Source organism: Denticeps clupeoides, chromosome 10 (genome assembly GCF_900700375.1).
Source record: "Denticeps clupeoides chromosome 10, fDenClu1.1, whole genome shotgun sequence".
NCBI lineage: Eukaryota > Metazoa > Chordata > Actinopteri > Clupeiformes > Denticipitidae > Denticeps > Denticeps clupeoides.
In genome coordinates, this window is record NC_041716.1 from 7,717,880 (window position 1) to 7,732,965 (window position 15,086).

At 41.9% G+C, this 15,086-nt stretch overlaps 1 protein-coding gene across 2 annotated transcripts in view; it reads right to left on the minus strand.

Moving 5' to 3' along the window:
- Window positions 1-3,271: 3,271 nt before the first annotated feature.
- The window catches only part of nphp4 (nephronophthisis 4), a 73,892-nt gene continuing 62,077 nt past the window's right edge, over window positions 3,272-15,086 (minus strand). For both annotated transcript variants that reach the window (XM_028993452.1, XM_028993453.1), the window contains 7 exons: window positions 11,751-11,907; window positions 11,537-11,622; window positions 11,182-11,267; window positions 10,487-10,658; window positions 9,648-9,827; window positions 8,840-8,983; window positions 3,272-6,920 (listed from right to left, as the gene is read on the minus strand). In XM_028993452.1, coding sequence (XP_028849285.1) covers window positions 6,780-6,920; window positions 8,840-8,983; window positions 9,648-9,827; window positions 10,487-10,658; window positions 11,182-11,267; window positions 11,537-11,622; window positions 11,751-11,907 — 966 coding nt within the window. In that variant the 3' untranslated portion in view covers window positions 3,272-6,779. The remainder of the gene's footprint in view (window positions 6,921-8,839; window positions 8,984-9,647; window positions 9,828-10,486; window positions 10,659-11,181; window positions 11,268-11,536; window positions 11,623-11,750; window positions 11,908-15,086) is intronic.

The window sequence follows — 15,086 nt, forward strand, 5'->3', positions numbered from 1 at the left end:
TGTACTGAGGAACTGTCCCCAACATAACGCAGAGTGACAGATAACTGACCGGGTTACTGAGTTAAACAAACTACAATTAGTGAAAATGGAAAAAACAAGTGAATTTTATGCTAATGTCTAGGGGAGTTTGGATATGAAAATACAAAAGGTGTGATGTAGAGTCAACAGGAGACGTGTGGAGAGATAAAGAGCATGACAGGGGTGTGAATAAAAGGCGAGACTCAGCCATGACAAGACTAGGCTAAGTTCTTTTATTAAGTCATACATACAGCAAACATTATTCATCTTGTGTTATTATCAATTTAGCACTTTGTGTGCTTGTCTCCTTCACATTGTTCCTAAACTGCTGCTAAAGTTTGACCATATTTTGGTTCGAACCTCATCGAATTGATGAGATACAAATAATTTTGCATCACTGGTTTTGTCCTGAAATGTGTCTCATTGTGACTTCCTGGATCATGTCTCCCATCCAAAGAACCTCATCACCGAGTGGATGATCAGTATGATAATACTGTCAGTCACATCTAAATCTCAACCCTACTCCCCCTTAATGAGAGGTTTTCTGGTGCAGGTAAAATGCTGCAGGCTTGTTGGTGGATTCAAGCCCCAAACCTTCCTGTTTTGACTGCTAGGCTACCTCGGCCTGTTAACGTATACTTCACGGCAGTTGCATCACTGCACCCATTGCATCAGGAATGTTTTTGGGCCTTGAAGTACGATGCACCTCCGCAAGCAAACCTGACCTCAAAAGGCAGCTCGCCCAAGTCAATGACTTACCTCTGCTTCTCACCATCTAGCCTTCAGCAGCCTCTACAAAAGAAATCCGCAATAAAATAATACTACAGGGTGCGTAAACAAGCTACTCTTGCACCAGTGGCTCATTCACAACGTAGGAGAGGCACACCAAGTGTTGTTCTCTGCCTGAGGCAAAGGTGCACAGCACCCGAGGCCAAATACAAGTGTGCGTTGGGCATTTGACGCAATTTTCACAGTGCAAAGCAACACTTTTAAGCACCCTCAGACAGAGTTCCATGCTAGGATACTAGGGAAGGATAGGAGAGCTCTGTGATCATGTTCATTTTTTTTCCCCCTCTTTCACTTTGATTACACCGGACTGGCGTATTAAGCAACGCTCTCACAAGTGGGTGGTACAAACGGAAAGATCTTTCAACAAAACCAACTTTGTTGGATTTCCACCTGGTCTCATCCATCCCCTATGGCACCACAAAAGGATTTCCGTATTAAGTATTACATCTCAAAACTCCCTTTCATTTGCCCTAACATCTCAGCTTGCAAACTCACGTGGGTCGGATCAAAAACACAAACACAAAATGAAATCTATTCAAGAAAGGAAAGAAAAAAGCTGCAGCGTCAACACACCCCATTCTTCTAGATGACATTCACTCATTTGGTGTTTTGATGGTGACAGACACCCGGTCTAAGATGTGACTGCTAAACCTCCCATGGAGGTGGGAGTGGGGATGAGATCTGGCGAAGGTTCATTTCACATGATTGACATTATTATCATGCTGATCATCCACGCAACGATGATCTGTGGGTGGGAGGGTTACAATCCTGGAAAAAACGCCTGTCCTCAGGAGACAGATTGTACGGCAAAACTGATAACTCAAAAGCAATTGTTACTATTCAATTATTAAGACACACAAAGAAAGAGGTGTATGACACTGTACTGACCTAGGAATAGCAAAGCACCGTCCCCACACACTGCTCCATGGGCGCCTGTCATGGCTGCCCACTGTTCACTGAGGGTGATAGGTTAAATGCAGAAGACAAATTTCACTGTGTGCACCGTGTGCTGTGCTGCTGTGTATCACATGTGACAATCACTTCACTTAAATGTGGGGTCTCCTGCATGTTTGTCCAGCAGTTTGGGAACAATGGCACAGAACAACATTCTACACCGGTTAAAAAAATATATATATATATGTATATGTGTGTGTGTGTGTGTGTGTGTGTGTGTGTATATATATATATATATATATATATATAAAAATGTATTAACAACACGTCTAGATTAAGACCATCCCAAACTACACAAGAAAAGGCTTGTGTTCCTGACTCAGGACATAAAAAGTTAAAAATCAGGAGCATGACAGATTTGGAAGTGTCAAGCGTTTCCTGAGTCAAAGGCATGACTGCGACATGAGACACACGCCGCGAGAACCGAGGGACTCCCACTTATCTGCTGAACTGCCAGGTCAATGCAGCCCAAGATTCTTGCAAGGGAGGTGTCAGGAGGGGGAAATCCCATGTTCCCCTGCTCAAAACAAGTTCTGTTCACAACCGAGAGACGTCTGACAAGGCTACATAGCATAAGATACAGTAGAAGATTTTAATATTTGGCACAAAATGTACAATCAATTTGATATAGAGCTCAAGCACTCACATTCATCTTTCCCCTCTATGTAGGCCTGGAGTAGAACGAGAGTACGACTGTGAAAATTCTAAATAAATTTATCACATTTCATCTTGTCCATGACATTTAAAAAAGGGGTCGTACTGCCTTGCAACAATAAGATGTGGTTTCAGGTCTCAGCGTGGGCATCTTCAGGCATGTTCTCCCCATGTTTAGATACATCGCAGTGCTCCAGTTTCCTCCCAGAATCCAGTAATAGCCAGGCCAGAGGAACTGGCCAGGGGGAATCGGCTCTGGGTTTTGTGCACGAGGGCTGCAGGGGAGATCCTGCTTCCTCAAGACACTGACCTGGATAAGCCTACTCAAAAGATGGATGAAGCGTAAAAAACACACACAGTTATTTATGACCTTGTACTGTGATTGTGTAAAACACACATATCATAAAAATATCATAAAAGTGTCAAAATATCATAAATATTACCAAGCCTTACAAATGTTATATTTGAATGTAATAACCAAAAAGTCAAGCAAATTGTGCCACAGCATGTCAATGCGTTGCAATCAGGACCAAATTTCTGCCATTTTATTTTTATGCATGAGTGTTACACGCACCAAACACTTGAACATTTTAGATCACAAACACCTCCACTATTCTAGCATAGCCTTTCCAGATACAACTTTAAATAAAAATTGGGTCCCTTGGCGATTGGCCAACTGGTTTGGCCCTGAGGCTGAGAATGCACTACTCGCGCAAGCTTGTTTCTGATGGAGCTGTGGTCTGCTCTTCACCCAGGCGTCTTCATTTACCTTCTCAGTCCAGTCTATTTGTCTTTTTTTCCCCCACCCACACAGCACCTCCTAGACAGGGTCCCCCATCCAAAGGACAGAAACACATTCAAAATGTCATATTTTTTTATTTACATAGCACCCTCCCATGCAATCTTTGCAGCGCAAAAGTGTTTACAGGAATAAAAATAGAATATCTCTAAAATGTTACATCAGATTCATATCTACACTGATTATGCAATGAAGCACTTCAAGTTTCTCCTGAAGTTCTGTAAAGCATTTACATTTTTCACCTTTTTATTCATTACTGACATACAGATGGGGGACATATGAGAGAAAGTGGCAGCAGAAAATAAGATAAATACTTCAGTATATTGTCCCTAATTTCCCAAATAAATCAACGCTGATCTGTGCCTTCTGGCATAGATCATTGCCTGCATTGGTGTTCATCTCTCCATTAGAGCTCCCCAGACACTAGATAGACAGTTGCTGTTCTGGTGGCACACCCTCAAGTAAATAGTTGGATCCATTAATCAGATATTCAGGCCATTTTAAAGTCTATATTAATAAGTTTACTCCTGTGTGCAAACATGCTGAATCATAAATAGAATCTCTGCATATCCTGTCATTTTAAATGCTTAACTACTTCATTTCAATTAAATCAAAATACAAATCAGCTCAAAATGTTGCTGCCCATCAGAATAGAAAATGTGTTCAGACCGCTGCAGCACCTCTAGTGTTTCTCTCCTCGACTCTGACATCACTGCAGCATGCCTGCGAGTGTTTTAAAAGCCTGGGGGATGCATTAAACTTGCTCATAAAGCTCACATTCCTTTAAAATTATCCACTTCCTTACACGTTTTTGCACTCCTTTGCATCGACGTGGGATTTTCTACTCCTGCCCCACTTTGCCATGAGTGGCGACATAAAGGCAGATGGCAAGTGTTGTTGCTGCACTTAAATCAACTCTAAAAATGCTTTTAAATAGTCTCATAATAACTGGTACATCTGTATGTACAGAGTGCAGGGTTGGGAAAATAAGGAAATAACCTGTCATAACCACCACAAGCAGCAGTGCAACATGGAAAGCTGGGAAAGCTGGTGAATAACATTGATTATCTCTTTACTACCCCAGTCAAGGGGTGGTATGTATCAATCCATAGGCGCAGTGATCTCTGTAATGATGTCAAGGGCAAAACTGAGGCTAGATGACCAGGTCCGCATACCTCCAAACAAGCTCCCAGTGTCAGAATTGTCGAAAAGATGGCAGAATATAAAGAGCACCAAGAACTGACCAGTCCTCTACTCAAAGTAGGTATGAACAGGCTCATGGGGCAACAGAAGAAGGTTCATGGTCCGGTTTGGTTCATACACACTCTGGGAAGAAGACTGCTGACCCATCTTATAACTGATTTTGTCTGTTGTGCAGTTTCTTCACTGAAAAAGGGGACTTAATTAAAATCCATTACCATTCGGGACAACTGGTCTGTTTTTAGAGGACTCACTGCATACAACCGTTTGTTCTGACATTCAGTGAAATTAACAAAAATTGTAAAAAAAAAAAAAAAGAAAAAGGTCTTTATTAATGTTCTGATCTCATATAAAACATCTGCCATTCTCACAAGCAATACAATCTCATAACGCCATAAGAACATATGCTTATAAATACAAAACCATTCAGACTGCATTGTGTTAACTGCAGTTTATTGGCTAAAAATGCACTGATGATTGACAGGTCCTCATCTTCCATTTTGAGCGCAACCTCCTGAAGCGACCTCAGCCGAGGACATTTTCATGTGGAAGACTGCCATCTACTGAGCGAGACAAAGAGCCCCCCCCCACAACATGCAGCTGAAGAGGCTCTGCACACAGCATTCATTTTGGTCATCTAGCAGCCAACGCTACATTTCGCACTGAGCGGAATCTGAACAGAGTCACTTCTCCGCAGCCCCAAGGTCCATTCTTTAAGCATTTCTTTCCATTGCCATTTCTCTTGAGGTGCGGAAAGACACCGCTGTAATCCTCCGGAGTTCTCCGACAGTTGTTTCTGGAGGAAGTCTGCCTCGTCTCCCTCGCTTTTACTTAAGTCTTTTACAAACATCCTTAACCCACAAACAAACCCGAATGACACACACACACACACACACACACATAGTTGAGTTGAGCAGCGAGACACACTAGGAGAGAGCAACATTTTCATATTGCCTCAGATCCCCTGCCTACCCTCTTCCTGGAGCTTCTGTTTGATGACAAAAAAAGTACCAGCAGCCGAGGGGGGCATGTTCACACTGAGAGGAGGGCCAACTTCAGAGGCAGGGGAGAAAACTCTTACTGATGCCACCGACGGGGACTCGGAACACGGTTCGTAAACAGCGCCGCAGCATCTGTGCTGATCTTTGGAAAAAAATGGCCATACCTTTTTTCATTTTGTGTTTACAGGGCCACACCGGCCTGATTGTGTGATTTCAGTAAAAGAAAAGCCCGTCCTCCCCAGTCATTTCACTTTAGGCTTTTATACTTCTGTGCCTGCGCCGTTCCAGAAGAGAGTGGGAAAAGCCTGTGAAATGGCAATTGAAGGCAGTAGAAGGTCTTAAGGAGGCATTAAGAATCAGCTTAAGAGGGCCCTGCACACAAAATCCCTCTGGCATAGTGGCATTTTGAAGGCAGCAGCGAGCGAGGGGGCGAAGATTAAAAAAAAATAAAAAATGCAAGAGACTCGGGATACAAATAATAAGCATTTACTTATATGGCATTTATATATTTCGTCCTTTTTTTTTTTTTCTTCATATTGAAAAAATGAAAATCATCACAATGGGCATGTGAAAGTATACTCATCCAGTCCTCGATTTTTCACCATTTTCGGTCTCTCCCTGCAACTACTGCTCAGCACCAGAAAGGCTTTGGCATCATGCATTCTAATGAAGAAGCTTGTATAACTGGATGTTATGTAAGTGCTGGGTTGTTGACAGACTGCTCGCTCAGCTCTGATAGTAGGCTGTGTGCACAGAGAGCGAGAGAGAGCGAGAAAGAGGGGGTCTTAAAACCCGCTGGTTGGTAATGAGGTCTGTGTGAAGCCATGGGTTCCTTGTCGAAAGAACAAAAAAAAGTACCTCATTAAGGCACATGCAATTACACAGCATTATGGATTTTTTTTTTTACTTATTTGATTGATTTAAAAAAAAAAAAAAAAAAAAAAGACAAGAAAACGTCAGCATACAAAATGTTACCTATTTTGATCAATGCCTGTCAAAGATAAGAGTCCCTCCTTCTAAATCCCAAATTTCTTTAAAATAATAATAATAGTAAAAATAAATGCAATGTTCATCAGGCTTTGACTTTGGATGAAGCCCTCGCCTGTCCCAGGGTGAACAGTTGCTCTCAAACTGTGCATAGGTAGTGGATGTCTGGACAAGCATGAAGGATGCTGCATTTCTCCTGAGGTTTACTCTCCAGATAACACCACATGCTAACTTTTTACTGGCTATTATTTGGACTGCAGCCCATCTGTTGAACTCGTATTTTTAAATGTGAAACCCTTCCAGCATACATTTGTAATTATGGCTAAAACTGCACTGTAGTATTGATCTACGAAGAGCTGATCAGCATTCCCAGCGCATCATCTGTAGCGAACGTTGATGCAAAAGGTCTCCTCGTTCTTCTCCTCAAGGTCATTGATGTAGATGAGGATCTCCTCAGCCCCAGGGCTCTGGCTGGGAGCGAAGCGAAGGCCGATGGTGTAGGTCTGTCCGCCCCTGACCTGCAGGATGGATTTAACAGACAGTGAGCCACAAGGAGCCACTGAATCATAGAGTTGATCATTCACTGTTGTTGGATTTAATTCACTGCTGGGGATTTTAAAAAAAAATCTTTTTAGAGACTGATTATGTGCCATTGGCTATGTGATGTTTCACGCTTGAAATGCACTTGCCTTGGTGGTCTACTAATGTAGACTAATTTACTCTAATTCATCAACTGGGGAGGACACCTCATTTACAATGTGGAGTCTTAAGTCAGAGCTTTAGCAGTAGAAACTTTTTGACTGCACCCAGAAGTGCACGGTAACGGCAGCATCTGCTTCATTTCAAATGAATTCCAATTAGAATTCAACATCAGGGTAAAGTAAAACTAACTAAAGTGAAGTGATTGTCACATGTGATACACAGCAGCACAGCACACAGTGCACACAGTGAAATTTGTCCTCTGCATTTAACCCATCACCCTGAGTGAGCAGTGGGCAGCCATGACTGGCGCCCGGGGAGCAGTGTTTGGGGACGGTGCTTTGCTCAGTGGCACCTCAGTGGTACCTTGGCGGATCGGGATTCGAACCGGCAACCTTCTGATTACGGGGCCGCTTCCTTAACCGCTAGGCCACCACTGCCCCACTGCTACCACTGTGGTTAACACACTCGCCTAACCCCACTTACTACCATTGTGTCCCTGAGCAAGACACTTAACCCTGAGTGTCTCCAGGGGGACTGTCCCTGTAAGTACTGATTGTAAGTCGCTCTGGATAAGGGCGTCTGATAAATGCTGTAAATGTAAGCTGTAAATGTAAATCAAAACCAATGTTATTATGAAATTACACACCAAGAACATATTTTAAAATTTGTATTCATGATTACACTGAACTGCAAACTTACTTAGAGTAACGTATGCACGTTTTACAGTTTATGAATATATGAATGATTTAACCTGCTAAATGGTGTAGAGAGCCATAGTACACTAATAATGCATATGGTGGGTTATTGATGTTAAAAGACATTTCTCCAGAGCAGAACAGTGTGTTAGACTGACTCTCACTCTTGCCCTGTCCCTTCTGACTGTCTTTAATAGTCAGGAAAGATATATGGGTCAATGCTGTGGATTTATTCAGTAATCTCCTCAAAAGCACAGACATATTGATTCTCTTTTTGTTTCTTTGCTCCACAGCTGTTTTACGATGACATGGTTATTATTTCTCAGACAGAAAAAAATGCCCCATTCACATTTTTAACGGTACATGCCTCATAAATCTGAAAAGGGGGGTGGGGTAGTGGTAATTGAAGACCTGTTGACCAGAGGGGAACAAAGGGGCTTTAACTGTGCTGCTATCTGACTTCTGAGACACATTAATACTTTATTTCTTCAGCTTTTAAATTGCAGCATGTGAGTTTTTCCATCATATTTTTCTGTTTTGTTTTCAGCTACAGCAGAGAAAAATGCTCCAGCGGCCCTCCGCCAATAAAAGAAATCAATGGGAGCACTGACTGATAAAATTAATGCAGTGGTGCATTTTTTAAAAGCGCCCCATTCAATCCAAAGTAAAAAAAAAAAAATGTTTTCTTGGAAGGGCAAGGAAATCTAATGAGCAGTGGTGGGTGGGCGTTCAGAGGTGCTAATTGATTAGAACCAGTTAATGCATGGCTAAAGTCAGCCAATCGCATCCAGCACACACACGTATAGAAAGTGGCAAACAGCCGGCGTCCCTCTGACCAAGGAACAAAAATTTTCTTTTTCATTGTTGTAGGTTTGAAAACAATGTTTTCTCTCCCAGGGGACCGTGAGAAGGACAAGTGCATAAACAGCTTATTCGCCAATAACCCCGTGCCCTCGGCGAACGGAAAACAGCTCTTTGTGAAATGCCAGTCTTTTGGTGATTTGGAAGAGAGCTGCCGGGGGATTGGGGGGGTGCCTCACCTCAAAACTGTCTTCCTTGAACTGCAGCAGGTCGGGATGGTCGGATAGCAGCCGAAAGGCGTGGGTCGTCGGGTAAGGGTTGGTGTAAGTAATTTTCTTGTTGCTGCCTTTCCCTCCACCCACTGGCAAAGCGATTTCAAAAGCCTGGAAAAAACGACAGCAACGTGTCGGGACTCAGAAACAGCCTCGGCTGTTTTTTTTACTTTATAATATTTTTGTTGCACACTCAGATACACATAATACTCCTGGAAAGAGAAACACGCTGTGCCAATTAAACCCATAATCCTAGCTGCAGTGCACTCCGCAAATGCACATTCCAGGCTGAGGATCACATCGCAGCTCGCTGAGGTTTCTAATTAACTGCCGAACTGGCCGTAATTGTGCAGTCACAATGGCCGGCGGAATCGGTATTTAAACCAGCGCTTGGGCTGAGGGCCGCAGAGGTCTGACTCTTCACATGGATATCCCCCCCAAATGGGAGGATAACAGCTCTGGAACGGAAGCACTGAAGTCAGGCTAAAGATGATTAAGGCACACTGTGTGCTGCCCTCGCCATCTCAACACAGCTCTTTAGCGCTATCAAACACACCCGAAGCAACGCCTCAAAGACCGTCTTTAGCCCAGTCCAACTTAGAAGATATCAGGGCTGTGGAAAGATATAAAGATATATATATATATAAAGAAGAGTTTCCATTATATGATTTTCAAGTGAACTGCCTTTAATCTGTAAAACGTTACAGGAGCCAGACAAATGGGGCTGTATTATCGTCCTCCGAGCCAGAGGGCAAACAGTGGCACGCTTCGTTACCTTGGTTATAATTGGTGGTCGGACATTGACACACAGGAGCCAACAGGCCACCAGCTGATGTTGCTCCACATCTACCACATTCATGTAGACAAACTTGCAGCCTGGACGTAGGGGACGGACCGCCACCTGCACATCCTGCACCGCTGCAGGTGGCAGAACAAACACCTCTGCAGGATCCACCTGGAGATCAGAATCATATTACATATCAAACGTCGGGACACACCTACTCTGTGGAGCCTATGGAGACGATGATGGAGGCTATTTTGAAGAATATAAAACACAGAATATAATTTTTGTGTCTAATGTGTGTTCATTACTGCTATTCACATGGCTGTTATAAGTGCCTTGATCGTTAACATGAGTAAATAAAAAGCACGTTTTCATGACTTTTGCAAACTCATCCTCATTGCCTATCTAAAGGTGGCTGAAAGAATTCAAGAACGTGAAATGAACGCAGTGAAAAAGTCGGCTGCTTTTATGTGGAGTGCATGCCTCTACAGCAAAGAGGTACTGAGGTGAAAAGAAAGAGGACTACACAATATTAGGCATTTAGCTGTAATGTTGTGGATAATGAGTTGGTAAAAAGGCTATTTCTTCTACACAGAGGTAATTTCTTCTGGACAGCTAATCAAACAAATACTGACACTTCACAAAATGTGCTTATAAAAATCATAGCAGCAGTGGCCATTCTGTTTGCTCTTATCAATCCCATCGGCTTTGTTGTGTTTGTGCTTCTCTTTAGTGCTGGCTCAGCAGTCATGGCTCTACTTCCCGGCATTAACCTCGACACAGGGGCTAATGTTCACAAGCTCGGCTGGGATCCGGGGAGTTTCTCCTACCTGTAGCTCCAGTGGATGGGAGGCGTGGCATTTCACCTTCCGGACCACCTGTGTGCCCCGAAGGACAAGTGATTGATGTGTGAGCTGACCAGCCACGCAACTGATGTCCACCCGCTGCAGGAAATGCACGTACACCTGCCAGATCTGAGCCGGAGCTGCCATCCAATGGTCGCTGCGGAGGTGAAATAGATTCTATTAATGCAAAAAGTGCAACCACAAGCACAACCACCCTTGAATCTATTTAAAACAAAGTAACACTGTTCTTTTCCATAATTACGGGACAGGAAAACATTAGAAACTCTGAACAAATGTTACTGATTGGTTGAAAGGATGCAGTGACTCTGCTAAAGACAAAGGTATGGCTTTTTGATAAAAAAAAAATATATTTTTTTAAATTCACATTAAATAACACATACATTGTAATAACAATGTATGTTACATTACACTTCAATTTGTTGCTAATATTTGTAATATTTGTATTGTTTGTTAATATATTAAATGATTTTAAGGGTGGTCCCAAATTTCTGGCCTTATATATAAATCATTGCACCATTCAGAGAGGCAGTTGGTCATACCTTTGAGTGACAAATGTTTGCTCTTCCTCAAATGTGTTAAACAGTGTGAGTCATGTGACCACGCTGCAAAAGTGTTGTGGGTTTTTCTGGAAGATTATCGGGTTATTGGGAAGAACCTACATGAACACAAGGATGAAGAACTTCTTTATCTGCGGACTTGGTCCTCCTGCCACTTTGAGATACACATCCTGAGGTTCCCCAGCTGCCTGTGCATATAGAGAAATGTATGGCCTTTCACTTTGAGTTGTTCAACTGGAAAGTCAAACAACCAGAGAATTCATTAAATTTTTCTTTTAGCAGAGCTTCATCCAATTAAACATCATTTTAAATTAGAAAAACGAATCAGTGTGCCTGTTTGGAAATCCTCACAGATCTCCAAAGTCGCACACACACGTTCAGTTAATCAGCTTACAATTATCTCTCCCGCAACTTGGGCAATTCGGCTTTTTGTCGGAAATTAATTCTATTCACTCACCAGCGGCCTTGTCTCACAGATGACATTGGGGTCGCTGCACCGCACGTAGACTGGAAACGAAGCATCTGTGCCTCCGACTGGGACCCCTGTCGTGAGGTACAGCATGTTACGCTCGCACGCGGGCAGAAAACATCAAGTCTTTAGCCCAGGCCTAATCACATATTGAGAGCAGATCAGCAATTAGCACACAAACAGCAGCGATGACGAGGAGCACCTGGCACAGGGTCCCACGGGGGCAGGCGAATGGCCTTCTTCAGGAAGGTCAGCTCCGGGTGGTAAAAACGGAAAGTCTGATCGATGACGTGTGGAGCCGGCTCAACGTTCACCTGGCAGATGGCCAGCGGCTTGCCATCTTGCGCCTTGAAAGTGACCTGGCAGGGCAGTGGAACATTCAGTGTAGGTTAATTCTTCCATTTGTTCTTTTCTAATTGTTTCTTCTTAATTGGATCAGGCAATATCCCATCCACATTCTGCCTACTGATGTCAAAAATGATATGCATCTCGACTTGTCGTATTTATAATCTGTATATCAAGCCCATCTATGCAGTAGATTCTAATTGTACATTTTTTGTGTTGTTAAATATCATTTTTTATTATTATTATTATTCAGCTCTGTGTTCCATCTTAACCTACTTGGCAAATAAACAAGTCTGATTATGGTTTTGGGCCAATGGTTTTACTGCTACAGTGTCCCTAAACATAATCCTAGCCTCTAACCTTACCTTTCAATGAACGCATAATCACATGATCATAAACACAAACAGTTACACTGCCCAGAAAATGTAAAACTGGCAATTTATTCCAGAGGCTAATTTTCAATTGGGAACTGAAATTCACCAGATTTTCATTCACAGTTGCAAATTGACGGAAATCTATGCAAAGCATTCACAAACAAGCAAAAAATTATGTGTTGCCATGCAGCACGGCACCCTACTTTTCCCACTGGTCTGTCAATACATTTCAGTCCCAGGTTATAAAGGCATTCTAATAAATGCTACTTTATGCATTGCGGAATATGTTAGGAATAGAAGTGAGCAATTTTAGGCTTATTTCACCAAATATAACCTGTAGACTGAGGGCAAATAAATCACAATAAAATGCAAAACAATTTACAAGAAATGCACATACAGTACACTGTCATAAAAGCATATACTGCAAGAAAAAAAAAAATCAACTTACAGAGAGGATGCAAGCCATGACAAAAAAAATCAGGGTCTTTTTACCACACTTTGACTTGATCTGAGTAGATAAGAGTAGTATTTTGAACAGCATTGAAGAGAAATAATAAAGTAATACAAGTGCATATTTTAGATTTCGAGTATATCTTTGAAATTTACAGATGTTTTTTTTTCCTTTTTAAGCACCTTATCCTTTGGGATCAGGTTAAGAGATTCCACCTGAGGCTACAATAAATCACAACACACTGTTGGCAGTGATGTATGCCTGATTTCTGGACTGAATGATCTATTTAAAACAGATTGTTAAAGCATTGTCACATAATTATTTCAGCTATGGCTGAAAAAAAATTCTATATATTATTATTTATTTATTTATTTATTTCCCCGCCCACATTTGTGCTGCCATCCAACGGAAACAGGAAAGGTGGCGGCCTGCTGCACTGTGAAACTGTGTAATAGAAATAGCCTGTCACTCCAGGGACTTTTGTTGATTAACACATGACAAGGCTGGTGGGCATCTCAATCATTTTGCACCCTCCAGGTGGCATGGTTTGGATCCGGTCTCTAAATCATTGAAAAGGCCAATTTATTAAGGCCACTTTATTACCAGAAACCCAACAACAGTGACTGCTGCAGAGACTAATGATGCAATCGTTATCCTTATTGATGTATTTAACTGATACATTTTTAATAATCAGCACAAATTCACACCCCGCAACCGAAATAAAAGTTGATGGCAGAATGTACTGCGTGAATCTCAAACAAACTAGATTAGGAGCACCTCCAGAAGATCTGCTGATGAAGAGCTACTGAGCAGCACACTGCCATTCACGACAACGATGTTCACTGCCGTTATCACGACACACTGCATAATGCAAATCCCATGACAAATTACACACCAGCACCCAGGTGGTGCAACAACATCTGCATCTTAAATGTAGACAGCAGAAGCGATTAGAAGATGCTTATCACAAAGTGACATTGCAATATGTATTATTTAATTAACACAACGGTGAAATAATTGCTTGGCATGCACATGCAAACGCGTGCGTGGTCTCTCAGTGGGGGGGCATGTAGCAATAACCATAGAGTTGCCCTCAGGGTAAAAACTGTGAAACACACACACACACACACAAGTAGCCTAGCAGACCACACTAGAGCGAGAAACCCACTCCCAGGCTCAAACCAAAAGATATTTGCACATTAAAAGGCTCTTATCGCAGGATGGGGGTAGCAGAAAGCTGGCCTGAACGTGAGAACCCCACACGCCAAGCTTCATTTCCACTTCAAAGACACTTCACCCCACCCGCATTAGAGCTGACCCTGCTCTCATTTAAAACACACGTTTTTTTTTTTCCTTTGCGGAGATCTGAAAGTTTGTATTTTAATGTAAATTGATAAAAGAACCACATAAAATCATACTTGTCGTATATCATTAGCAATATAGGCCAAAAAATCATGCTGAATGTTTATTTGCAAGGTGTTAGTAGCCTAGTGTTAAAACACTCGTTTATGAACCAGAAGACCACAAAGTCACAGGTGAAAACCCCACTTACTTCCATAGTGTCCCTGAGTAAGACCCTGAGTGTCTCCAGGGGGATTGTCCCTGTAACTACTGATCATAACTCACTCTTGATAAGAGCATCTGATAAATGCCAAAAATATAAATGTAAAATCACATGTGGATGAAAACAAATTTAAAATCTAAATCCTGGACTTGATCACATTTAAAAGTTCTGAAAAAATATGTATCTTACTATTGTATTTATCTTGCTAGTATCACTATTCTCGACGGTGAAAAATTAAAATATCATACATTCAGATATCACTACCACTGTGGCTGAGTAGCAGCTTCTATTCATTGGTCAGTCAGAAAAATGCTAGTAACACCCCTGTGGAAATGCAGGGGATTGAAATGAACTTTTTACCTGTTTGATTACAAAACTATAAATCCTGAAGTCTGAACCAAAATGAACCAGTGAAACTGAAAGCAAAGGTTTCTGGATTTGAGTGTGAAAGAAACTTATGTTAAGGCATAGTGAGAGAGTCTAACAATCAAGAAATGTATTATATGCAAAAAATTGTACACTGGTTTAAACAGTATAATCTCACCATATCTATCTTTCAAAGTGTATGTATGTGAATTATTAATCATAATACTGATACCTTGGAGTTTGTATATAATTAACCTGAATAAAAACTCTTTTCAGATTAAGTTTGCAGCTCCAGTTCACTTCCAGTTCTGGTTTGTGACCCCACAGTGAAACGCCACAATAGTAGAGTCAATAAATGGCCTTCAGATACAAAACATACAAAAGAATCAATAGTGTGAATAAGACGGACATGCAGCCTCTCCTCCATTTTCTGAACCT